Source organism: Doryrhamphus excisus, chromosome 5 (genome assembly GCF_030265055.1).
Source record: "Doryrhamphus excisus isolate RoL2022-K1 chromosome 5, RoL_Dexc_1.0, whole genome shotgun sequence".
NCBI lineage: Eukaryota > Metazoa > Chordata > Actinopteri > Syngnathiformes > Syngnathidae > Doryrhamphus > Doryrhamphus excisus.
The window spans coordinates 2,115,800-2,142,605 of record NC_080470.1 but is presented as its reverse complement, the minus strand read 5'-3'; the positions used below and the strand labels follow the sequence as shown (position 1 = coordinate 2,142,605).

Sequence of the window (26,806 nt, the reverse complement as noted above, 5' to 3'; positions counted from 1 at the left end):
TGTTTTTTAAAATTTTTTTTACTTTTTTTATTATTTTTTATTATTTTTTATTTTTTTTAATTTTTTTAATTTTTTTTAACATTGAAACATTTTAAAATGTAAAAGATTTAAAATAAAAAAATAAATAATACAATAAAATAAAACAGGGATACTGTCGAGCCCATTCACATTTACACATTTGTCTTTACAAACATTATTACAGCTATGTATTTAATAGAAATAAAATAAAATAAAATAAAATAAAATAAAATAAAATAAAATAAAATAAAATAAAATAAAATAAAATAAAATTAAATTAAATTAAATTAAATTAAATTAAATTAAATTAAATTAAATTAAATTAAATTAAATTAAATTAAAATAAAATAAAATAAAATAAAACAGAGATACTGTAGAGCCCATTCACATTTACATGTTTGTCTTTACAAACATTATTACGGCTATGTATTTAATAGAAAATAAAATAAAATAAAATAAAATAAAATAAAATAAAATAAAATAAAATAAAATAAAATAAAATAAAATAAAATAAAATAAAATAAAATAAAATAAAATAAAATAAAATAAAATAAAACAGGGATACTGTATAGCCCATTCACATTTACATGTTTGTCTTTGGCCATAAAAATGTTTTTTTTACCGACTCAGTCAAAGTGTTCCCGAGACACGACTACCAACATTCCAGAAGAATTTATTTTCTTATGGCACCGGCTCACGTATCACTGAGAGTAAAAACAACCGAGGGGGGGCGGCTGCGCATCGTGTTTTTTTTTTTTTTTTTTTGTCTACGATGACCTAACATTTTTTTTTTAACCACTTCCTTCCACACCGCTTCTTTCATTATGTTGATCTGTGAAGTGGAACGTAACGCTGGCAGAGTAGAGAGGGGTCAGGGGCTCCCACTTGCCTAGATACATACAGTCTAATATTAGAACATTTCCTTGATTTGTTAGCGGCATCTCTGCTGATTCCCGAGCACATGGCAACAAGGCGGCCAATAGCATTTCAGGAGCCCGGCTAAGCACCTCGCTCTGTATAGCAACAGCGGCATCCGTCCTTTTTATTTATTTATTTCGGAGGGTTTTTCTACCACATCACCCACCCACCCCCCCACCACCACCACCACCATCACCGACTCATTCTCATGTCTCTGACCCCCACTGTGCTGGCACACTATGCTCCTCAACTGTGAAAAAGAGTTGCGGAGTAAGAAGAGCTCTTTTAGCTTTAAAATACCGTCGTTTGTGGAGTTGGTTTTTTTTTTTATTCTCATGGACAATTGCAGCATTTTATATTCCAACACAGAAAAGTTTTGTTTTGCTTATTTTGAGGTATGTCAAATAATTACCAGAAGTCTGGAAAGTCCTGGAAAATGCTCGAATTTAAGGAGGACATTAAGAGAAATCGGAGAGAAGAAGAGGAGAAATCCCCAGAAGGACTGACATCGAGGGAAGAAGTTTCAGTCGGACGGTTTATACAAACACAAAGTGGAGAGGATTTTTCAAAGATGGAGGACACAGTAGAAGAGGCGGTACAGGATAGGAGGAGCGGAAAGACATAAGATGGCGTGAGGACCAAAGCCGGTGGTTGGTTTGATCTGAGCCACGTGTGCGTTCACAGCCACGTCTCTTCACCGCTTCATGGATGTCGACTAAAACGTCGGGTTCCTCCGATGGCCGGCGTCTTTCGGTCTCTGACCAGGTAAGTGCGTGGCGTCCCGTACTGCAGGCGTTTTTCCCGGGTACACGGATGAATTTTTCCGGCAGTTTGGATATGACCAAAAAAAGTTCTACACATGTTTAGTTGTCATAGGCAAAGACAGTAATGATGGCTTCGTGCAAATATGGCGACTGTCAACCGTCCCGTTCCATCGTTCCATCGTCATTCGACTTTATCCGTTGGATATTACCTTGGTGATTTGAGTTCCTCATATGTAACTCACGACGGGAAATACTTTCCATTCTTTCATTTGACCGAATTTGACCGTAAAGCTCGATTTCACCAATTCATCAAGGGAGCAAACGATTGGGTTCGGATTACATCATCAAAATCGAGCAATTTTGTGCATCTAATCTTTGACTTAAGTCTTTGACTAAGTTAATCGTAAAAAACAACATAATCTAAACGTTGCCGTGGGACCCAAATTATTTGAAATAAGAAATGTTATTCTAAAACTGCGTCGTCCGCATATCGTTTGAAGTCGGTCATTCCTTCCAAAAACGTATTGACCAACGATTGTCATCGGTCGGTACATTCGGATTCGATCGTATGCTTCTTTATGAAAATGGATTACGTCACAGATAATCTGTACGGTATTAGATACACAGGGTCAGTAAAAGTAAGTAAATACAAGTTTAACAATAAATGTAGAACGGGAAAAACCACTCGGAAAGTATCAGTCACCTGGTTAAAGGTGTTTATGTGTTTATATACTTGTTTTTTTTTTTTGGTCGGAATCGACAAAATGTCGGTTCTTGATTTAGTGTTTCATCTTGGGCGAGATTAACTGGCATCCACTTTATTCATATTCCAAACATAACCCATAAATATGAATTGTCGATTTGCATAGATGTTAACTGTAAACTGACCTGACCGCAATGATGGCTTCGTGCAAATATGGCGAATGTCAACCGTCCCGTTCCATCGTTCCATCGTCATTCGACTTTATCCGTTGGATATTACCTTGGTGATTTGAGTTCCTCATATGTAACTCACGACGGGAAATACTTTCCATAATTTCATTTGACCGCATTTATCGTTCCGTAGAGCTTCTACTCGATTTCACCAATTCATCAAGCGAGCAAACGATTGGGTTCGGATTACATCATCAAAATCGAGCAATTCCGTGGATGTAATCTTTGACTTGCAAAGTTAATCGTAAAAAAACAACATAATCTAAACGTTGCCGTGAGACCCGAATAATTTTGAATATAAAACTGCGTCGTCCGCATATCGTTTGAAGTCGGTCTTTCCTTCCTAAAAACGTATTGACCAACGATTGTCATCGGTCGGTACATTTGGATTCGATCGTATGCTTCTTTATGAAAATGGATTACGTCACAAATAATCTGTACGGTATTAGATACGCAGGGTCAGTAAAAGTAAGTAAATACGACTTTAACAATAAATGTAGAACGGTAAAAAACCAATCGGAAAGCCGTATCGGTCACCTGGTTAAAGGTATACCATTGTTTTTTTTGTCGGAATAGACAAAATGTCGGTTCTTGATTTAGTTTTTCATCTTGGGGCGAGCTTAACTAGCATCCACTTTATTCATATTCCAAACATAACCCATAAATATGAATTGTCGATTTGCATAGATGTTAACTGTAAACTGACCTGACCGCAATGATGGCTTCGTGCAAATATGGCGAATGTCAACCGTCCCGTTCCATCGTTCCATCGTCGTTCGACTTTATCCGTTGGATATTACCTTGGTGATTTGAGTTCCTCATATGTAACTCACGACGAGAAATACTTTCCATAATTTCATTTGACCGCATTTATCGTTCCGTAGAGCTTCTACTCGATTTCACCAATTCATCAAGCGAGCAAACGATTGAGTTCGGATTACATCATCAAAATCGAGCAATTCCGTGGATGTAATCTTTGACTTGCAAAGTTAATCGTAAAAAAACAACATAATCTAAACGTTGCCGTGAGACCCGAATAATTTCGAATAAGAAACTGCGTCGTCCGCATATCGTTTGAAGTCGGTCTTTCCTTCCTAAAAACGTATTGACCAACGATTGTCATCGGTCGGTGCATTCGGATTCGATCGTATGCTTCTTTATGAAAATGGATTACGTCACAAATAATCTGTACGGTATTAGATACACAGGGTCAGTAAAAGTAAGTAAATACGAGTTTAACAATAAATGTAGAACGGTAAAAAAACAATCGGAAAGCCGTATCGGTCACCTGGTTAAAGGTGTACCATTGTTTTTTTTGTTGGAATAGACAAAATGTCGGTTCTTGATTTAGTGTTTCATCTTGGGCGAGCTTAACTTGCATCCACTTTATTCATATTCCAAACATAACCTATAAATATGAATTGTCCATTTGCATAGATGTTAACTGTAAACTGACCTCACCACACATCTCGTTCATACTTAGAAAAGGTAGAGCGTCACAAATTGCTGACTAATTCCGGAAGCTTGGGAAAAGATTTAGAAGGCATTCCCCTGAATTCTGCGGATTATGGAATTCTGCGGGGGAAAAAAAATTAAGCTATTCTATGAAATGGCCCGCTACATTCTGGCTGTATTGTGGCATTGAGGAATTAATTGAGCCAGCCAATCACAGGGCACATATAGACAAACAACCATTCACACTCACATTCATACCTGTGGACAATTTGGAGTCGCTAATTAACCTAGCATGTTTTTGGAATGTGGGAAAGAAACCGGAGTACCCGGAAAAAAACCCACGCATGCACGGGGAGAACATGCAAACTCCACACAGAGATGGCCGAGGGTGGGGAAAGACAAAATAAGAAGCCAAAAAGTTACCACTTCCACACAAAATAGGAGGAGAACTCATTCATTCATTCATCCATTTTCTACCGCTTATCATCACGAGGGTCGCGGGGGTGCTGGAGCCTATCCCAGCTGTCTTCAGGCGAGAGGCGGGGTACACCCTGGACTGGTGGCCAGCCAATCACAGGGCACATATAGACAAACAACCATTCACACTCACATTCATACCTATGGACAATTTGGAGTCGCTAATTAACCTAGCATGTTTTTGGAATGTGGGAGGAAACCGGAGTACCCGGAAAAAAACCCACGCATGCACGGGGAGAACATGCAAACTCCACACAGAGATAGCCAAGGGTGGAATTGAACTCGGGTCTCCTAGGTGTGAGGCCTAGCCCTGGTTCAGTATATTTTTCATCAAAATAGTAGTCATGCTAAAATGTTGTGTTGCTGCTGGATGTTCACAATATAGTGATAATATAGTGACAATATAGTAATAGTGATACTGTTGTGGGGGTGCTGGAGCCTATCCCAGCTGTCTTCGAGCGAGAGAGGCGGGGTACACCCTGGACTGGTGGTCAGCCAATCACAGGGCACATATAGACAAACAACCATTCACACTCACATTCATACCTATGGACAATTTGGAGTCGCTAATTAACCTAGCATGTTTTTGGAATGTAGGAGGAAACCGGAGATTTTCTGACCGTCCCCCCCCCCCTCTTTTCAGGTAGTGCATCGTGCAGTGCAGGTTTGCGGCTCAGCAACTGATCTAGAGGAACAAACGAACCAAGCGCTGCCCAAACAAGGCATGAAACCGAAAAAATGACTGTGAATGTCAACAGTACTCGAACGAACAAGACCTACTGACAATGTCATGACTCTGCTCGAGGATGTGCTTCAACCGGGGATTCAGACCGAAGAACGAGCTCTTCCTCCTGAACAAACGATGTCCATGAAATCTGCACTATCGTCGGCCATGAGTATAACTGGAAGCTGATAGCATGTGATCAACGGCACTGGGAGACCCCGGCAACACCACCTTCCGTAAAATCCTAGTTGTCTTTGTAAAGAAAAAATGGCCGATGCGGGTCCCCGACTTTGGAAACAGGACGAGTTCCAGCAAGCGGATTTTCTGACGTCAGAGTTAGCATCACTGCGTCTCATGGACGAGAAGAGCAACCAAATAGGGGATGAGCCTGACCTTTTTGCATGTCCTCCAGTGACGTCATCGTGGTGCAGCCAATCACAACAGGAGTCTGACATAGCTTCAGCTACATGCTCTAATCAGTCACCAGCAGATCAAGGTAAAATACAGATGCATTCACTGACGCATTATGCTGATCCATTTCTGAAAATATGACTTATTAGCTTCTAGTCTCAGCCCATGATGGTACCGCCACCATGCTTGGTACTCACTCGTACTAACCGGCTTTTTACACATGCAAAGCTACACTACTTTACAATCTGTACACTGACTACTCTTAAGTATATCAAAGTTTGATTTCTATAATATAACGGTCTTAAATATGCGAGATAATGGTAATGGTAATGGTTTTATTTTCATTTGAACATGCATCAGATTACAATTGAATGCATCACATAATCAGTTCACAGTTCCACATGTCCAAAAGGAGTAGGAAGAAGCAAAGCTTATTAAATCCTACCCCTCCATCTGGTACTTTTACAATCAGTAACTGTGACATTTGTTCACTTCCTGCTTTCTAATATATATATTTATATTTTTTAAATTTTAAAATTATTTTTAATATATATAATATATATATTTAATGTATATATATATAATATATATATATTTTTTTTAATTTAATTTTATTTATTTATTTTTGTCACGTACCGAAGTACTCGGTGATATGAGCATCCAATGCCATAATGGGTACCATAGTAAGTGTCAATATAGTGATATATATAGCACATCATGACTGGTTCAAGACTCTTCATCCTTGTATTTAGCAAACATCAACTGCTTTTTTTAAAGTAATATTTTATCTATGTATGTATTTATTCCTTCGTTTTTATTTTTTCTGTTTTTATTGAAGCCAAACCAAATTGACAAATGGTCTCAAACTATAGGATAGACATTTTCCAATAGTTGTTATTTTTATTTAAGTCATCCTAGTTTTGTTTTTTTTTTAGAATTTTATTATACAATAATTTGTATTATTTTATTTACGACTTATTTAAGTCTTTCTTATTTTGGAATTATTTGTATTATTTTTTTAGACTTTTATTTAAGTCATGTTTGCTTTTGAATTATTTGTATTTTTTGACATTTATTTAAGTGATTTTTGTTTTTGAATTATTTTTTGAATTATTGATATAATTGTTGTAGACTTTTATTTCATTCATTTTTATTTTGGAATATTTTTTTATGATTTATAAGACTTTTAAGTCATTTTAATTTTTTAATTATTTCTAAATTTTTATTTTTTTTTAAATTCTTTGTATCTTTTTTAGACTTTTGTCATTTTAACTTTTCAGTATTTTTATTATTTTTTAGAGTTTTATTTAAGTCTTTCTTATTTTGGAATTATTTGTATTATTTTTTTAGACTTTTATTTAAGTCATTTTAGCCTTATGCATTATTTTAGCTGTTTGAAGATGAACTATATCAGCAAGTTGAAGTATTTGTGATTTTAGAAATAAGGACTTAGTATGTTCTCTGCAGGCGGCATTATGAATTATCCATACTGGCTTTTTTTGCAGTACATTTAGCAAGTGAAGATTGCTTTTATAGTTATTAGCCCATATTTCCACACAATAAGTAAGATATGGTTATGGTTATTTTTAGCCTTATGCATTATTTTAGCTGTTTGAAGATGAACTATATCAGCAAGTTGAAGTATTTGTGATTTTAGAAATAAGGAGTTAGTATGTTCTCTGTAGGCGGCATTATGAATTATCCTTACTGGCCTTTTTTGCAGTACATTTAGCCAGTGAAGATTGCTTTTATAGTTATTAGCTCATATTTCACAAATGGAAAAAAGTAAAAAAAAAAAAAAGTAAAAAAAATAATAATATAAAGAGAAAAAAATTAGTTTTTTTCATTTTTAGCTAATTGCTTATTTTTAGCCTTATGCATTATTTTAGCTGTTTGAAGATGAACTATATCAGCAAGTTGAAGTATTTGTCATTTTAAGGAGTTAGTATGTTCTCTGTAGGCGGCATTATGAATTATCCTTACTGGCCTTTTTGGCAGTACATTTAGCGAATGAAGATTGCTTTTTACTGTACATGTACATACATACTCCAAGAATATACAATTTTTTTTACAATGGCTAAATGTAGTATTCAAGAGGCACAAATGACCAAAAATGTTTAATTGCATAGGTATCATGTGACCATGCAGATATTTTAACAAATTATAGGTTTTTTTTTAAGGTTCAGTGAGTGTGTTCAAATAGATTTAACATTTATTACAGACATGATTGATGACCGAGGTGAAATTTCCTGTATGCAAGGCACGGGTTAATAAGTTTGGACCTTTCTAATTTTAACACATTATTTTTTTTTTCCACATGCAGCCACAATTTTGTACATTTCTTCGGATGTCAACATCAAGTATAGTAGTGTTTTATATATTAGATACGTAGTCGTAATAAAACAGCGGCGATTCAACGCAACATGGAATCTCTATGCAGACAGCTGTTGTTTGTGAGGCAAGGCAAAGCAAGGCGAGGCAAGGCGAGGTCGAACTCGAACTCGAAGCAACACACATTCTGTGGGCCCCAGTGTGCCAAAAGCATTGAGGAGTGCCATTTCTGGTATTCAAGGCAGTCAGACAGTGTCACCTGTCAGCGGACTAGTCTGGGCAGTGTCTCCCACCCACATGGTGCGGTACTCAGCGACATAACCATACGACTCAGTACAGTACAGTACTTGTCAGTAACAGATGGACGAAAACGGACAGGATGGCTAACACCGCGCCGTTCTTCGTTTGATATTGCAGAGTTCGTGGAATCGAGGATGAGCCGAAATGACAGCGAGGCTCGGTCTACCGCTTTGACGCCTTTCCTGCAGGACCTTTCCACCATCGCCGCCGCCGCCGCTGCTGATGATAACGATGTGTTTCAAGACATAGGAAACGTCCCCAAGGAAGACGGTATTTTCTTCAACTTGTTTAATCAAAGGGATTCTCGGTACGCGTTAAAAAGGAGGGATTTGATTATTATGTTATATTTGTTTTTTTTCCCGGCGGCACGGTGGTGGAGTGGTTAGCATGCAGACCTCACAGCTAGGAGACCAGGGTTCAATTCCACCCTCGGCCATGTCTGTGTGGAGTTTGCATGTTCTCCCGGTTGCATGTGTGGGTTTTCTCCGGGTACTCCGGTTTCCTCCCACATTCCAAAAACATGCTAGGTTAATTAGCGACTCCAAATTGTCCATAGGTATGAATGTGAGTGTGAATGGTTGTTTGTCTATATGTGCCCTATGTGATTGGCTGGCCACCAGTCCAGAGTGTACCCCGCCTCTCTCACTCTAAGACAGCTGGGATAGGCTCCAGCACCCCCACAACAGTATCACTCGGATACTGTGAACATCCAGCAGCAACACAACATTTTGGCATGACTACTATTTTGATGAAAAATATACTGAACCAGGGCTGCACGGTGGTCTAGTGGTTAGCGCGCAGACCTCACAGCTAGGAGACCAGGGTTCAATTCCACCCTCTCTGTGTGGAGTTTCCATGTTCTCCCGATTTCCTCCCACATTCCAAAAACATGCTAGGTTAATTAGCGACTTCAAATTGCCCATAGGTATGAATGTGAGTGTGAATGGTTGTTTGTCTATATGTGCCCTGTGATTGGCTGGCCACCAGTCCAGGGTGTACCCCGCCTCTCTCACTCTAAGACAGCTGGGATAGGCTCCAGCACCCCCACAACAGTATCAATTGGATACAGTGAACATCCAGCAGCAACACAACATTTTGGTATGACTACTATTTTGATGAAAAATATACTGAACCAGGGCTGCACAGTGGTATAGTGGTTAGCGTGCAGACCTCACAGAAGACCAGAGTTCAATTCCACCCTCGGCTGTCTCTGTGTGGAGTTTGCATGTTCTCCGCATGCATGTGTGGGTTTTCTCCGGGTACTCCGGTTTCCTCCCACATTCCAAAAACATGCTAGGTTAATTAGCGACTCCAAATTGTCCATAGGTATGAATGTGAGTGTGAATGGTTGTTTGTCTATATGTGCCCTGTTATTGGCTGGCCACCAGTCCAGGGTGTACCCTGCCTCTCTCACTCTAAGACAGCTGGGATAGGCTCTAGCACCCCCACAACAGTATCAATTGGATACAGTGAACATCCAGCAGCAACACAACATTTTGGTATGACTACTATTTTGATGAAAAATATACTGAACCAGGGCTGCACGGTGGTCTAGTGGTTAGCGCGCAGACCTCACAGCTAGGAGACCAGGGTTCAATTCCACCCTCGGCCATCTCTGTGTGGAGTTTCCGTGTTCTCCCGGTTTCCTCCCACATTCCAAAAACATGCTAGGTTAATTAACGACTCCAAATTGTCCATAGGTATGAATGTGAGTGTGAATGGTTGTTTGTCTATATGTGCCCTATGTGATTGGCTGGCCACCAGACTAGGGTGTACCGCGCCTCTCTCACTCTAAGACAGCTGGGATAGGCTCCAGCACCCCCACAACAGTATCACTCGGATACTGTGAACATCCAGCAGCAACACAACATTTTGGCATGACTACTATTTTGATGAAAAATATACTGAACCAGGGCTGCACAGTGGTATAGTGGTTAGCGTGCGGACCTCACAGCTAGGAGACCAGGGTTCAATTCCACCCTCTCTGTGTGGAGTTTCCATGTTCTCCCGGTTTCCTCCCACATTCCAAAAACATGCTAGGTTAATTAGCGACTCCAAATTGTCCATAGGTATGAATGTGAGTGTGAATGGTTGTTTGTCTATATGTGCCCTGTGATTGGCTGGCCACCAGTCCAGAGTGTACCCCGCCTCTCTCACTCTAAGACAGCTGGGATAGGCTCCAGCACCCCCACAACAGTATCACTCGGATACTGTGAACATCCAGCAGCAACACAACATTTTGGCATGACTACTATTTTGATGAAAAATATACTGAACCAGGGCTGCACAGCCGCCGGGTGGTTAGCACACAGGCTTCACAGCTAGGAGACCCCGAGTTCAATTCCACCCTCGGCTGTCTCTGTGTGGAGTTTGCATGTTCTCCCCGTGCATGCGTGGGTTTTCTCCGGGTACTCCGGTTTCCTCCCACATTCCAAAAACATGCTAGGTTAATTAGCGACTCCAAATTGTCCATAGGTATGAATGTGAGTGTGAATGGTTGTTTGTCTATATGTGCCCTGTGATTGGCTGGCCACCAGTCCCGGGTGTACCCCTTGTCAGGAAAAGTGGTAGAAAATGAATGAATGAATGAATTCTATTGTCTTACCTTTACTTCTGTGGCGGCAGAGATCCAACCCAAGGATATCTTCACTACGGCGATGGCAGCATGTGATTCCTGCAACGAGCAAAAACAGCTGGTTGATGCAGAGTGGTACTGGGGCAACATCTCAAGGTGCAGAGAACATGTATGAAAAAATGAACATGTAACATGCTGCAATGTAAAGATCATTTATAAAAGTGTGTTCTTCGTTTAGTACTACATATTCGGTAACTAAATCATGAATGCAGTTATCAAACTTTTTTTTAATTTTTAATTCATTGTTTTCCTCTGGTTGCTGAATTAATGGAAAACTCATTGTTGTATTTGACCAGAGACGAAGTGAACAGGATGATGAGGAACACACCCGATGGTACATTCTTAGTCCGGGATGCTTCTACCAAGGTCAAAGGAGAATACACTTTAACACTAAGGTAAATGATTTTCTTCTTCTTGTTGTTGTTTTATGAGGCTCACTAGTACTAACAATAAACTATAGTACAATGTAGTATAAACTAGGGATGCTACCATCGATTTGAAATGTTCAATATTGACAAATTCCTGTGAGAAAAAAAAAATCACATTTTGGCGATGAATGGTTTTCAATGCCGATCCACCTCGCGGTCGTTTTTATGGCATTAAAATTGCACTCCAGCCTCATCCATTGGTGAGGAGTTTCATCATCACCTCCTTTAGCCTCTCGCGCAAAAAAAAAAAAACACATAAAAGACATATATAAATAGTAACTCAGTGAGTTAACGTCATTACGTTGAAACACGTACATGATCTCCTATGAAGTACTTGTTGGAATTCACATTTTCCCTTCAATTAACCACAGCTCCCCAGCTCCACTGACAGCACTCATGCAGTCTCAGCCCACGATGGTACCGCTACCATGCTTGGTACTCACTTGTACTACCTGCTTTTTAGACATGCAAAGTGTTCGTACTTTACTTTACTGACTACTCTTAAGTATATCAAAGTTTGATTTCTATAATATTGTCCCTTGAGACGATATATTGGCATAAAAATTGTTGCTGAAATGTGAGGGGTTAGCGGTCTTAAATATGCGAGATAATGGTAATGGTTTTATTTCATTTGAACATGCATCAGATTACAATTGAATGCATCACATAATCAGTTCACAGTTCCACATGTCCAAAAGGAGTAGGAAGAAGCAAAGCTTATTAAATCCTACCCCTCCACATGGTACTTTTACAATTAGTAACTGTTACATTTGTTCACTTCCTGCTTTCCTAATATAGTTTACGTTTTTTTATTTTTATTTTTTATTTTTTATTTTAAAATTTTTTCACAGTTCCACATGTCCAAAAGGAGTAGGAAGAAGCAAAGCTTATTAAATCCTACCCCTCCACATAGTACTGTTACAATTAGTAGCTGTTGCATTTGTTCACTTCCTGCTTTCCTAATATAGTTTACGTTTTTTAATTTTTAATTTTTATTTTTTATTTTAAAATTTTTTCACAGTTCCACATGTCCAAAAGGAGTAGGAAGAAGCAAAGCTTATTAAATCCTACCCCTCCACATAGTACTGTTACAATTAGTAGCTGTTGCATTTGTTCACTTCCTGCTTTCCTAATATAGTTTACGTTTTTTAATTTTTAATGTTTAATGTTTAATTTTTTATTTTTTATTTTTTATTTTTTATTTTTTATTTTTTATTTTTTATTTTTTATTTTTTATTTTTTATTTTTTTTATTAAATTTAAAAATTTAAAAATTTAAAAATTTAAAAATTTAAAAATTTTAATTTTTACATTTTTAATTAAAAAAAGTAAGTTAAATTGTCTTTTTTATAAACTACCAACACATGCCCTTAAAACTATCTTGCGGGGGGGATTTGAACATCTTCCAGTATTTAACTGGAAGATGGAAATATTGGACTAGAAATTATTTGGGGGCAAACGTTCTTTATGGCTGTACCAAAAAAAAAAATGCGATTGAGTCATAACAATTAGGGCCCTATGATTTCCGTGTTGACGTAACAGCGGAATTGGCCAATGAAAATGAAATCTACTGTAAGCGGCGTAATTTTGACATACTGTGAAAAAGAAAAATACGATCAAAAAGAGAAGATGGAACGTTTCTGTTGGGAAGCATTTCCCCAGCGGACCGCTATCACAAATACACTACTAGCCGGACACCTTTCCGAAGTAAACATACTGAAACTGCGACCTGAAACAAAAAATTTTAACCCCGCTCTTACGAAGCGTGAATGGAAGCTAGCGAGGGTTAGCTTAGTTTAGCAAAGCATGCTAGTGTGTATGCTATAAGAGTGTGATCCCTCTACAAGGAAAAGGTTATTTACTGTAAAATACCAAATATTATCATATTTTTTTCCGTGTTCTAATACTTCTACAGATATTTACATCATATGTACTCACTGTAAATCTTACAGGAAAGATGGCTCCAATAGACTGATAAAGATCTTCCATCATGGAGGAAAGTACGGTTTCTCTGAGCCATTGACTTTCCTTTCAGTCGTGGATCTTATTCAGTATTACCAGGACAGATCACTGGCCCAGTACAACTCTAAACTGGATACCAGGTTGCTGTTTCCTATCTCCAAATATCTGCTGGTGAGTTCAGAAGAATACTGCATACATTAAATATCAGTTGATATCTGTCAAATATAAGATGAAGTAAATACTACCATTTTGTGCTGTGTTAAAACATCTGATCAAACGGTACATAAGCGTATACTGAATAAATACTACTTCCCTTTTCTCGGGACTTTGAATCAATCGCAACTGGACTGTTCAGGTTGTCTTAGAAGACGTTTGGGCTACGCTAGAACTGTCCTAGCTAGTTAATTGGCGACTCCAAATTGTCCATAGGAATGAATGGGAGTGTGAATGGTTGTTTGTCTATAAGTGCCCTGTGATTGGCTGGACACCAGTCCATTTTAATTTTAATTTTAATTTTAATTTTAATTTTAATTTTAATTTTAATTTTAATTTTAATTTTAATTTTAATTTTAATTTTAATTTTAATTTTAATTTTAATCCAAAAACATGCTAGGTTAATTGGCGACTCCAAATTGTCCATATGTATGAATGTGAGTGTGAATGGTTGTTTGTCTATATGTGCCCTGTGATTGGCTGGACACCAGTCCATTTTAATTTTAATTTTAATTTTAATTTCATTCCAAAAACATGCTAGGTTAATTGGCGACTTAAAATTTTAATTTTAATTTTAATTTTAATTTTAATTTTAATTTTAATTTTAATTTTAATTTTAATTTTAATTTTAATTTTAATTTTAATTTTAATTTTAATTTTAATGAAAAGCGGTAGAAAATGAATGAATGAATGAATTTTAATTTTAATTTTAATTTTAATTTTAATTTTAATTTTAATGAAAAGCGGTAGAAAATGAATGAATGAATGAATTTTAATTTTAATTTTAATTTTAATTTTAATTTTAATTTTAATTTTAATTTTAATTTCAAAAACATGCTAGGTTAATTAATCCAAATTATCCATGGGTATGAATGTGAGTGTGAATGGTTGTTTGTTTAATTTTAATTTTAATTTTAATTTTAATTTTAATTTTAATTTTAATTTTAATTTTAATTTTAATTTTAATTTTAATTTTAATTTTAATTTTAATTTTAATTTTAATTTTAATTTTAATTTCGTTGAGCATGAACCGCTGAAGCCAGCTCGGATCAGAGACGAAATATCGATGAAGACAACCTGAACAGTCCAGTTGTGACCAATTGAGAAACTATTAAGTAGGAGTTATTCGGGAATTCAACGTGAAATAATATTTCAAATCAGAAAATGCGTATAAACATTTACCCTGAGTGTTTCCAATTCATCAACGGCGTTCATCCGTCGTCTACGCAGCAAGTGATGGAGGTTGACATTGACGCAGTCGGCGAACGGCTCAAGTTATTTCAGGACCATTACGAAGAGAAGAGCAGAGAGTACGACCGTCTCAACAAGGAGCTTAACCAAACATCACAGGTACATGCTAGCCCAAACGTTTACTTCCTGATGTAGTCAAAATAGATGTTTTCCGATGACAAAATATCCTGTATAATATCATTTTTCTTCATTCCGATGTAGGAATTGCAGACTAAACGGATGGCCATTGAGGCTTTCAGTGAAATCATTCGGATTTTTGAGGAGGAGTGTGAAACCCAAGAACGCTACAGCAAGGAATACATTGACATGTTCCTGAAATTAGACAACAATACGGAAACTGACAAGTACGGATCTAGTAGTGTTTTTGTCTTTATGGAATTTTCGATCACAGACCAACTTAAAGTACATTAAACCTCGGATATATCGGATTCAATTGTTCCCACTGGTTTTGTCCGATATAAGCGAAATCCGTTATATGCGTATACCGGAAAATGTCCGTTTTACGCATATATCGGATTTATATCCGGTATATGCGTAAATGGGATTTTATCCGTTATAAAAAGGCACTTCCTTGACTATGTTTCCAATGTACCTGGACGCGCAGGCAACGCTGCAAACGCTGCAAATGACGTCGTATAGCGGCCTGTCACGATTCGGCGAATCGGAGCGCCACGATGCGGCCATCCGATATATGCGAGGGAAATTTCATGGAAATGCATTGGAACGGGACTGGAGATTTTGTCCGAAATAGGCGAAATCCGTGATAAAAAATCTGATATATGCAATGAATTTTTATTGGAAATGCATTACAGAAAAATCGCTTCTTTTTTATCTGTCCGTTGTGAGCGAATTTCCGATATATCCGAGTCCGATATATCCGAGGTTTACTGTAGTAGAAAATATAATTCATGTAAACAACCATTCTTCTTTACCGAGATCGACTCTCCTGCTTGATTCTAGGATTCAGAATAACTCTGATGATCTGCAGTCAAGGGTGGAGGAGATACACAACAGCAAAATGATGCTGGAGGACGAATTGAGGAGCAAAGTCCTGGCCCACATGGAGGTGGACAGGAAAATAAACCACCTGAAACCAGACCTGGTCCAGCTCAGGAAGATCAGAGATCAGTATTTGATGTGGGTTTATACTACCACTTTGTACAGCTGGACTAGTCGTGATTAGGAAATGCTGTACGACTTAGTATGTGCAACTAACTCTAGCAAACTAACTCAGTTTTTGGTTACAGATGGCTCTCACAGCAAGGAACCAGTCAGAGTCAGATTAATGACTGGCTTGGAGTACGGATTGAAGAGGAGTGAGTATTATTCTTTATCCTAATGATTTTTTTAATTAACAACAACTGGCGGGCCGAGTGGTTAGCGCTCAGGCCACACAGCTAGGAGACCCGAGTTCGATTCCACCCTCGGCCATCTCTGTGTGGAGTGGGTTTTCTCCGGTTACTCCGGTTTCCTCCCAAATTAAAAAAAACATGCTAGGTTAATTGGCGACTTCCAATTTTAATTTTAATTTTAATTTTAATTTTAATTTTAATTTTAATTTTAATTTTAATTTTAATTTTAATTTTAATTTTAATTTTAATTTTAATTTTAATTTTAAGGAAAAGCGGTAGAAAATGAATGAATGAATGAATTTTAATTTTAATTTTAATTTTAATTTTAATTTTAATTTTAATTTTAATTTTAATTTTAATTTTAATTTTAATTTTAATTTTAATTTTAATGAAAAGCGGTAGAAAATGAATGAATGAATGAATGAATTTTAATTTTAATTTTAATTTTAATTTTAATTTTAATTTTAATTTTAATTTTAATTTTAATTTTAATTTTATTCCAAAAACATGCTAGGTTAATTAGCGACTCCAAATTGTCCATAGGTATGAATGTGAGTGTGAATGGTTGTTTGTCTATATGTGCCCTGTGATTGGCTGACTTTTGTTTTAACATACTTGGCCCTATACTGTACCATAACAAGACAAGAACGACAGCAATTAATCCATGGTTAATCAATTACCCAGTTAATCAGCAACAATTTTCATAACCGATTAATTGTTCCTATTTCCCATTTCCTTTGTCATCCATGAGGGCAGGACTATTATCGAATATATTGAATATATTACAGATAGGCTGCACGGTGTCGAGTGGTTAGTGCGCAGGCCTCGCAGCTAGGAGACCCGAGTTCAATTCCACCCTCAGCCATCTCTGTGTGGAGTGTGTTTTCTCCGGGTACTCCGGTTTCCTCCCACATTCCAAAAACATGCTAGGTTAATCGGCGACTCCAATGAATGAATGAATGAATGAATGAATGAATGAATGAATCCTGCAAATTCAGTCTATGTTCTATAGTTACCATGAAGCTTCCATTTTTTGTTAGCCCGTACACCCTGGCAGATTGCACCCACCACGAGGAGAGGACCTGGTACGTTGGAGGTATGACTCGGAAGGAGGCAGAGGAGCTCCTGAAGGGCAGGAGAGACGGCACTTTCCTTATCAGAGATAGCCAAAGTCAGAGAGGATCCTTTGCCTGCTCGGTCGTGTAAGTACCTTCAAAAAATACTTCTTCGGTTAGCGGTATTTACCGTGGAAATAAACACAGGTATCCTCCTGCACAGTGCGGACGGGCACGTGAAGCACTGTGTGATCAACAGGACATCTACAGGCTACGGTTTCGCCGAGCCCTATAACCTGTACTCGTCGCTCAGAGAGCTGGTCCTCCACTATCAGCACGCATCCCTGATCCAACACAACCAGCAGCTGAATGTAACCCTGGCCTGGCCTGCTCTCAGCCAGCAGCCCAGCTGAGAAACCACCAGCATGCCACACTGATAGCACTTTCTCCATGCTTCACTATACGAGCACTCGGAAGATGAAAACTAAACAAAAACAGAGGGACACTGTTAAACCAGCTCAAACTGAAAGAAAATGTTATTTTTTTATATCAAACTCTCCTAAAAAAAACATGATGTCATATCAAAATATCAAAAATAGCAACTTTTCCAAAGTAGTTTTAAGGATAAATACAATTGGTATGTTTTTCTTGTTGGGCAATAGTTACACATCAATCAATAGTTATCAATCAATCAATCAATCAAATCAATCGTCACATCCGTAATTATTATTCAGACTCATTTATTTTACTAATATAGTATTTAAGTAGCTTAGTTTACTATTAATTTTCAAAATACAACAATTGAATAAGCGGCACGGTGGTCGAGTGGTTACCGCGCAGACCTCACAGCTAGGAAACCAGGGTTCGATTCCACCCGTCTCTCGCCCGAAGGCAGCTTGGATAGACTCCAGCACCCCCCACAACAGTATCACTCGGATATTGTGAACATCCAGCAGCAACACAACATTTTGGCATGACTACTATTTTGATGAAAAATATACTGAACCAGGGCTGCACACAGGCTTCAGAGCTAAGAGACCCAAGTTCAATTCCACCCTCGGCCATCTCTGTGTGGAGTTTGTATGAAAAATTAGTCTTTTCCGCATTGTTTTTTTTTTTATTTTCCATATATTTCTTAATTAATTTTATGACTTTATTTCTTAAATAATGTTCGTAAATTTTCCGTTTGTGATATTGACTTTATTCCGCAATATTTTGACTTTATTTCAATAATTTAACTTTTTTTCCCTCTAACTTGAATTTTTACAAAAATTACAATTTCGTTTTGTTTTGTTTGCGTAACACTATGCTACAAAAATGGCATTACATATATGGCATTATTATTATTATTAAAATGGCATTATATATATATTTTTTTTTGTTTGTTTTTTTTTGTTTTTTGTTAGTTTTTTGTTTTTTTTTAATTCCAACTGTATTCCCATAAGTTGACTTTACTCTCATAACAAAACTTTTTCCGCATCAAGTTATGTCATTTGTTATTTTGGTGGTTTCTCATAATATTTCGACTTTTTGAAAATTAGCATCTTTTTTCTCTAATATATTAGCTTTTTGCCACAAAAATTATGTTATTTTTTTCTAATAGTATTACAATGTTACTTGTCCACTTTTTTTTATATTTTGACTTTATTTTTGTACAATTACTGCAGATTTTTCCATTTCTTTATTTTTATTTTTTTTTTATTTACGTTTTCTTGTTCTTGTCACTCCTGGTCTGACCTTTCAGAACGAATTAAATACCAAAAACCGAACAGTACAGTGTAGTGGTAGTAATTTAATAACAAAGTCCAGTCCGATTCATAAATTAAAAGATTTAAACTGGAGTAAATCGTCCATTTATATTCATGTGTGTCCACACGGGGGTGAAAAAAAAGCACAATAAAAAGCCCATTTGGCGTACTGTACTGGAAGATTTGGTTCCAGTTCAGCCATTATTTCTACTTTTAGCAAAATCAAGATGAAATCCATCAGCCGTGTTAGGACGACTCAGTACAATCAACATAACAGTCGGCGGTAAGGATTACTCTTGAATTGAATGCGTTTACATTTCAGATCTGTCCAGGTCTAGACAGATGTGCTCGCTTTGATTGTGCTTGCGCGTATGAATATTACAGTATATTACAGTATATATGTTCTAATAACACAGTATGGCGCCTACTTGGGCTCATAACTCAGTGCTTTCGTTAATCCTGACATATCGAAAAAAACTAAAAGTCATGCATGCCTGGTGTGATTTGCTGTGGAATTGACGGTCATGAACCGGTCGTTTGAAACTCGAAAGTTTTTTACTAAATCGGGACTCACGGGTATTTGTCTCTAACGTCACCTGCTACTACTAGAAAACCAGTTCATACGTCATTAATTGTGCAACTGTTACTTTAACTGCATTTGTATAAATGTATTCATACCCGTGGAAAACGCAACTGATTCACAAACGGGTCACTAAAACTTAGCCTGCGAGTGGAGTTTTCACGGACTCACGGGTACTGGATGAAAACTTGACTTGTTGAATCCTAGGTCCTCAACGAAGACTCACGTTTTACTGACGGGTACTCGGCAAAAAAAAGTTTCTAACTCAACATTTACTCAACAAATTTTGTTTCGAGTTTCACTGACTTACGGGTACTCGTCAAAGACTTGTGTTTCTGACTCACAGGTAGCAGACAATGATTCAAGTTTCACTAACCCACGGGTACCGGAAGACTCAAGATTCACTTATTCACGGGTACTCAATGAATACTTATGTTTGTTTGTTTTTTAGTCATGGACAAAGAATGTCATTGACTCAAAGGCATTTGATGAAGACTGGAGATTCTGACTCATGGGTACTAGACAAAGACTCAAGTTTCACTGACTTATGGATACTCGACAAGACTCGGGTTTCTGACTCATGGGTACTAGACAAAGACTCAAGTTTCACTGACTTATGGATACTCAAAAAGACTCAAGTTTCTGACTCATGAGCACTAGACAAAGACTCAAGTTTCAGTGACTTATGGAAACTCGAAAACACTTGAGTTCCTGACTCATGGGTACTAGACAAAGACTCAAGTGTGACTGACTTATGGATACTCAAAAAGACTTGGGTTTCTGACTCATGGGTACTAGACAAAGACTCAAATTTCACTGACTTACGGATACTCGAAAAGACTCAAGTTTCTGACTCATGAGCACTAGACAAAGACTCAAGATTTTGTCTCATGGGTACTAGACAAAGACTCAAGTTTGACTGACTTATGTATACTCAAAAAGACTTGGGTTTCTGACTCATGGGTACTAGACAAAGACTCAAGTTTTACTGACTTACGGATATTCGACAAAACTTGGGTTTCCGACTCATGGGTACTGGACAAAGACTGAAGTTTCTGACTCATGAGCACTAGACAAAGACTCAAGTTTCAGTGACTTTTGGAAACTCAAAAAGACTCGGGTTTCTGACTCATGGGCACTAGACAAAGACTCAAGTTTCACCGACTTATAGATACTCGAAAAGACTCAAGTTTCTGACTCATGAGCACTAGACAAAGACTGAAGTTTCTGACTCATGAGCACTAGACAAAGACTCAAGTTTCAGTGACTAATGGAAACTTGAAAAGACTCGGGTTTCTGACTCATGGGTACTAGACAAAGACTCAACTTTCACCGACTCACGTGTATTCCACAAACACTTGTGGTACTCGAGTCAGTTACTCACGTGTAGTCGACAGAGACTTGAATCTCACAGACTCACAGTTGCTCGAAGACTGCAGTACCGTAAAAATCGAGTACCCGATTCACTTTTACTATTAATGTGTGTGTGAGTGCTTGTGTTTTTTTTTGTTTCCGTTTCACAATTTATCACATATATTTTGATGTAAAATATTGAAAAACATTTTCAACATTGTGCAGCCGAGAAAGAGAAACATAGTTAACCTTCCTCTTGTGTTAGCTTTCTGGTAGCATCTCTTATGTTTTGACCCATGTATTAAATCAGCTATAAAATACACTAAAAACAATAACCATCAAATTTGGGTTTCATGTCTTGGTTACCTTCTTAGGCTTCCTCATCCATGAAAATGTTGCTTTTAATACTTTTGGCCTTTTTTTGTCACTATACCCCTCCATTTCAATTTCCAAAAATGGTCAAATGAACCTCAAAAGAATATTATGAAATGAATAAATTGAAGGTTCTTTTGTTACCTGGCTATTACTGAGGGATATAGAACATATCTCTTAAATCAATGAGTTAGATTTATGTTCTCATTTTAGTATGAATCACTAAAGAAACATCTATGGTGTTGGGGTCAATTTTGACCCATATATATTCATGTCAAGAAAAGGTAGAAAAACTTATTGTTTTCACCAACACAACTTTAGTATAAAGTGGAATCAAAAAGCAGAACAGGTCCACATCTTGGTTCACTCTACTTCTTGACATTCTTTACATGATCCAAATTGTTCTTTACGTGATCCAAATTGTTCTTTACATGATCCAAATTGTTCTTTCCGTGATCCAAATTGTTCTTTCCGTGATCCAAATTGTTCTTTCCGTGATCAAAATTGTTCTTTCTATGATCAAAATTGGTCTTTCTATGATCAAAATTGTTCTTTCCATGATCCAAATTGTTCTTTCCGTGATCCAAATTGTTCTTTACGTGATCCAAATTGTTCTTTCCATGATCCAAATTGTTCTTTCCATGATCCAAATTGTTCTTTCCATGATCCAAATTGTTCCTTACATGATCCAAATTGTTCCTTACATGATCCAAATTGGTCTTTCCATGATCCAAATTGGTCTTTCCATGATCCAAATTGTTCTTTACATGATCCAAATTGGTCTTTCCATGATCCAAATTGGTCTTTCCATGATCCAAATTGGTCTTTACATGATCCAGATTGGTCTTTACATGATCCAGATTGTTCTTTACATGATCAAAATTCTTCTTTCCGTGATCCAAATTGTTCTTTACATGATCAAAATTGTTCTTTACATGATCAAAATTTGTCTTTCCATGATCCAAATTGTTCTTTCCGTGATCCAAATTGTTCTTTCCATTGATCCAAATTGTTCTTTACATGATCCAAATTGTTCTTTCCGTGATCCAAATTGTTCTTTCCATGATCCAAATTGGTCTTTCCATGATCCAAATTCTTCTTTCCATGATCCAAATTGTTCTTTACATGATCAAAATTGTTGTTTACATGATCCAAATTGTTCTTTCCATGATCAAAATTTTTCTTTTTATGATCCAAATTGTTCTTTCCATGACCCAAATTGTTCTTTACATGACCCAAATTGTTCTTTCCATGATCCAAATAGTAAATGTGAAATCATCCATCAGTCAAATGAGTGAATTCCCCTCCCATGTGTGGACCTTGTTTTTCTGCTGGTATCCTGGAAAAGCGGTCAAAATGAGAATCCCCTGAAGCTTCCATGATGAGAAGAGGAGCTGGTTGTCATTGTGTTGGCTAATTGGACACTTATGATTTCAGTTGGGGCTCCAAATATTGCTTTATAGTCATATTATTATTATTATAACCGGGTCCAAACCAACCCTAACAATACAGTGGTCATAATTTCAACCAGACCATTTTAAATTTAGTAAAAAAAAAAATATTTGGTTTTATTTTGTTGAAATAGAGTTTCCTGACAAAGTCAAAAAACCTTGATGCAATAAACAAATGTTATGTGATTCTTTTTATGCATTAAAATGTAAAACAGGTCGGTGTCGAACCCTAACACAAGAGGAGGGTTAAAGCACAGGAATTTGCACAGCAGCTCCAAAAGAGGGGGCAACATGAAGCATATTTTTTGCACTAATGCATCTGATCCGATGTGGAGTTATGATGACTGTTCCATGTTGTCGTTTCGTATCACTGTAACTGAAAGCAAGCCGATTCGCGATGGTGCTAAGTGTGCTGACTGATGTCATACGACTGAAAGAGCACTAAGAAGACAGTGCTTGTGTGTGGCATTTAAACCACGTTCACAACAGTATTTTATTATTATTATTATTATTATTATTATTATTATTATTATTATTATTTCAAGTAGATGACTTTGTATTCCCCTAAGTGTGCGCCATTTTTTTTTTGTGTTGGTGTAAATATTTCGTCACTGTGCAAAAAGAAACAAACTTAGCCTAGTTTAATGCACGTAAAATGCTCACTTTGTACAATTTTATTGATATAACCAGATCGAGTTGTCTAATTTTACTTTGCACCTTATGTTCAAGAAATTACGATTTAATGGCAATAACCACGTTTTTTTTTATGGAAGTAAACAAAAATAATGTCTACCAAAATGTGCCATAGTAGACAAGTGTTTAATACACACTCATTTATCGGTGGCGGCCCAAAAAACAGATTTGATGCAAATGAAGCTTGCCATTACGACTCCATAGATATCATCATAACACACCCGGTCGGCTAAAGAATAAGAAGATGTTGCAAGAGGGATCCAAATTGTTCTTTCCATGATCCAAATTGTTCTTTCCATGATCCATAGATATCATCATAACACACCCGGTCGGCTAAAGAATAAGAAGATGTTGCAAGAGGGAGCCAAATTGTTCTTTCCATGATCCAAATTGTTCTTTCCATGATCCATAGATATCATCATAACACACCCGGTCGGCTAAAGAATAAGAAGATGTTGCAAGAGGGATCCAAATTGTTCTTTCCATGATCCAAATTGTTCTTTCCATGATCCAAATTGTTCTTTCCATGATCCATAGATATCATCATAACACACCCGGTCGGCTAAAGAATAAGAAGATGTTGCAAGAGGGAGCAAAATTGTTCTTTCCATGATCCAAATTGTTCTTTACATGATCCAAATTGTTATTTCCATGATCCATAGATATCATCATAACACACCCGGTCGGCTAAAGAATAAGAAGATGTTGCAAGAGGGAGCAAAATTGTTCTTTCCATGATCCAAATTGTTCTTTCCATGATCCATAGATATCATCATAACACACCCGGTCGGCTAAAGAATAAGAAGATGTTGCAAGAGGGAGCCAAATTGTTCTTTCCATGATCCAAATTGTTCTTTCCATGATCCATAGATATCATCATAACACACCCGGTCGGCTAAAGAATAAGAAGATGTTGCAAGAGGGAGCCAAATTGTTCTTTCCATGATCCAAATTGTTCTTTCCATGATCCAAATTGTTCTTTCCATGATCCATAGATATCATCATAACACACCCGGTCGGCTAAAGAATAAGAAGATGTTGCAAGAGGGATCCAAATGGTTCTTTCCATGATCCAAATTGTTCTTTCCATGATCCAAATTGTTCTTTACATGATCCAAATTGTTCTTCCCATGATCCAAATTGTTCTTCCCATGATCCAAATTGTTCTTCCCATGATCCAAATTGTTCTTCCCATTATCCAAATTGTTCTTTCCATGATCCAAATTGTTCTTTCCATGATCCAAATTGTTCTTTCTATGATCCAAATTGTTCTTTACATGATCCATAGATATCATCATAACACACCCGATCGGCTAAAGAATAAGAACATGTTGCAAGAGGGATCGGTGTTACAAACTTAGCAACTGTCGTTATATTTACCTAGTATTCAGACTCCTTTGTAGCGACATATTCCGGTCAGTTTTGCTCTTCTCAACGAGCAGCGGGGTCCTGCTGCGAGGCATCCCCTCCATCAAAAAGCACTCACGGACGGTCACTCTGTTTTGCTTGTGAAATACAAAAAAAAGCAAAGATAGTTAGTTTGGATTTCAAAACTTATTTATGTTTTAGGTTTAGGTTTTTGTTCTCTTTACACCGTAATGACCCATTTTATAAAAACCTGAGTTAAACCAGAAGACTTATTTAGCATGGGGGGGAAAAAATAATCTAAAATCTAAAACAAGATTACAGATTTAGGAAAGTTGTGTTTCAGTTTGAGCTGTGCATATGATCAAATACCTCTCTACGTGTTTGTGTATTTCACTCAACTGTTTCTGTGACCTTGACTTGTTGCTCTTGTGACTGTCGGAAATTGTCCCATCACAAATCTTTTAGCTGCACTTAATAGTTTATTGCTGTGAAGAAAAATACTGTTAACGTAAATGTTTGTTTACTACTTCAATTATGCAATGGCATTGTGCGTTTTGTCGCGGTAGCTTGTCTTTCTTTTAGGAGTCTGCAGTCACCTGAGGACACGTGTTGGTTTAAAACCATTTCGTTGGTGTAAAACTTATTGTCCTTCTTTAACTTCTTCCATTGTTCATGTATGCACTTTAATTACTAAATAAAGTAAACATTGTAAATGATGTGTGTTTGTTGATATAATTTGAGTTTAGGAAGTACTGTCCAGTACTGGAAGAGAGCATTCCAGGGTTTGAACAACAGACTCAAATTTCACCACTAGATGTCACTATCCACATCCATATCCTATCCATATTACACATGGGATACTACTGTATCATGGAATATAAATAACAGATGCGAATAATTAAACCACAAAATCGCCTGTGTTTATTGGCATTAGCGCAGGGGTCTCAAACACGCGGCCCATGCAAGTTTGACATGGATGCTGTATGGTATCATGTACCCAGAAAAAATTATTATGTTTGATTCATGTTCATGTTAAAGGTTAAATAACTGTTAATAGTTATCCTCCCTATCCGTGTGGAAGTGGTAAGTTTTTGGCTATTTAAGTTGAAAGGAAATAACTTGAAGGCTACCGTTTAGGTCGCTAGCTCTCTAGTTTGCGAGTTAGCATGTGTCTCAAGACCCTGCAGTTGCGCAATATGTTGTAAATAAAAAAGAGTATAAATGTGACTATAGTCGTGTTTTGTCATGTCTATAAAACAAAGATTAAAAAAAGATAAAGAATTATCTCTCAGAAAATACATACTTTGCAAAATATGTATAAATCAGTGGTCTCAAACATGCGGCCCGCGGGCCAAATGTGGCCCGCAGGACACTATTTTGAGGCCCCCGCCTTGATATGAAAGTTTAATGTTAGTGCGGCCTGCGCAAGTTTGATATGGATGCTGTATGGTATCATGTACCCCGCAAAAAATTATTACGTTTGATTAATATTCATGTTAAAGGTTAAATAACTGTAATAGTTATCCTCCCTATCCGTGTGGAAATGGTAGGTTTTTGGCTATTTAAGTTGAAAGGAAAACCTGATGCGGCCCAGCCTTGCCCAGACCCTAGCTCCGGTGGCCCCCAGGTAAATTGAGTTTGACACCCCAGGCTTACACTATAATACTATCCATATTACACATGGGACACTACTGTTCATGGAATATAAATAACAGATGCGATTAATTAATCTTTCATACTACAACATACTTCTTTCATACTACAACAATAGAGAGACTCAACAGACTCACATTTCACCACTAGATGTCACTAAAGCTTACACTATAATACTATCCATATTACACATGGGATACTACTGTATCATGGAATATAAATAACAGATGTGATTAATTAAACCACAATTACATGTACCATTGCTTGACATATCTATGACACTACACAATACAGTTAATTGTTGAGGGTTAATTACCATTAAAAGGAGCGTTTGCTCTATTTCTGTGTCTTATTTAAGACAC

The 26,806-nt window shown here is 37.0% G+C and overlaps 1 protein-coding gene and 1 long non-coding RNA gene across 3 annotated transcripts in view; one reads left to right on the top strand and one right to left on the bottom strand.

Annotated features, from left to right (window-relative positions):
• The window catches only part of LOC131129105 (uncharacterized), a 38,721-nt gene extending 27,103 nt beyond the window's left edge, over positions 1–11,618 (bottom strand). Inside the window, exon 1 of the long non-coding RNA XR_009129751.1 lies at positions 10,937–11,618. This is a non-coding gene — a long non-coding RNA (uncharacterized LOC131129105). The remainder of the gene's footprint in view (positions 1–10,936) is intronic.
• On the top strand, positions 1,159–25,507 carry LOC131129103 (phosphatidylinositol 3-kinase regulatory subunit alpha-like). 2 transcript variants are annotated; one of them, XM_058072261.1, is made up of 12 exons: positions 1,159–1,701; positions 5,209–5,785; positions 8,449–8,601; positions 10,957–11,062; positions 11,263–11,361; positions 13,346–13,526; positions 14,799–14,918; positions 15,021–15,163; positions 15,780–15,956; positions 16,067–16,135; positions 17,212–17,373; positions 17,450–25,507. In XM_058072261.1, the coding sequence occupies exons 2-12, from the start codon at positions 5,557–5,559 to the stop codon at positions 17,637–17,639; spliced, it is 1,629 nt and encodes a 542-aa protein (XP_057928244.1). In that variant the 5' UTR covers positions 1,159–1,701; positions 5,209–5,556; the 3' UTR covers positions 17,640–25,507. The 2 variants fall into 2 exon arrangements, with proteins under 2 accessions (XP_057928244.1, XP_057928245.1); XM_058072262.1 differs by lacking the exons at positions 5,209–5,785; positions 8,449–8,601 and having other exon boundaries at positions 1,160–1,701.
• The last annotated feature ends 1,299 nt before the right edge of the window (positions 25,508–26,806 follow it).

Coding starts and splice junctions, on each gene's coding strand:
- LOC131129103 (XM_058072261.1), top strand. CDS start 5,557: ATGGCCGATGCGGGTCCCCGACTTTGGAAACAGGACGAGTTCCAGCAA. Junction 14,919..15,020: donor AGCTTAACCAAACATCACAG/GTACATGCTAGC, acceptor ATTCCGATGTAG/GAATTGCAGACTAAACGGAT. Junction 15,957..16,066: donor ATCAGAGATCAGTATTTGAT/GTGGGTTTATAC, acceptor TTTTGGTTACAG/ATGGCTCTCACAGCAAGGAA.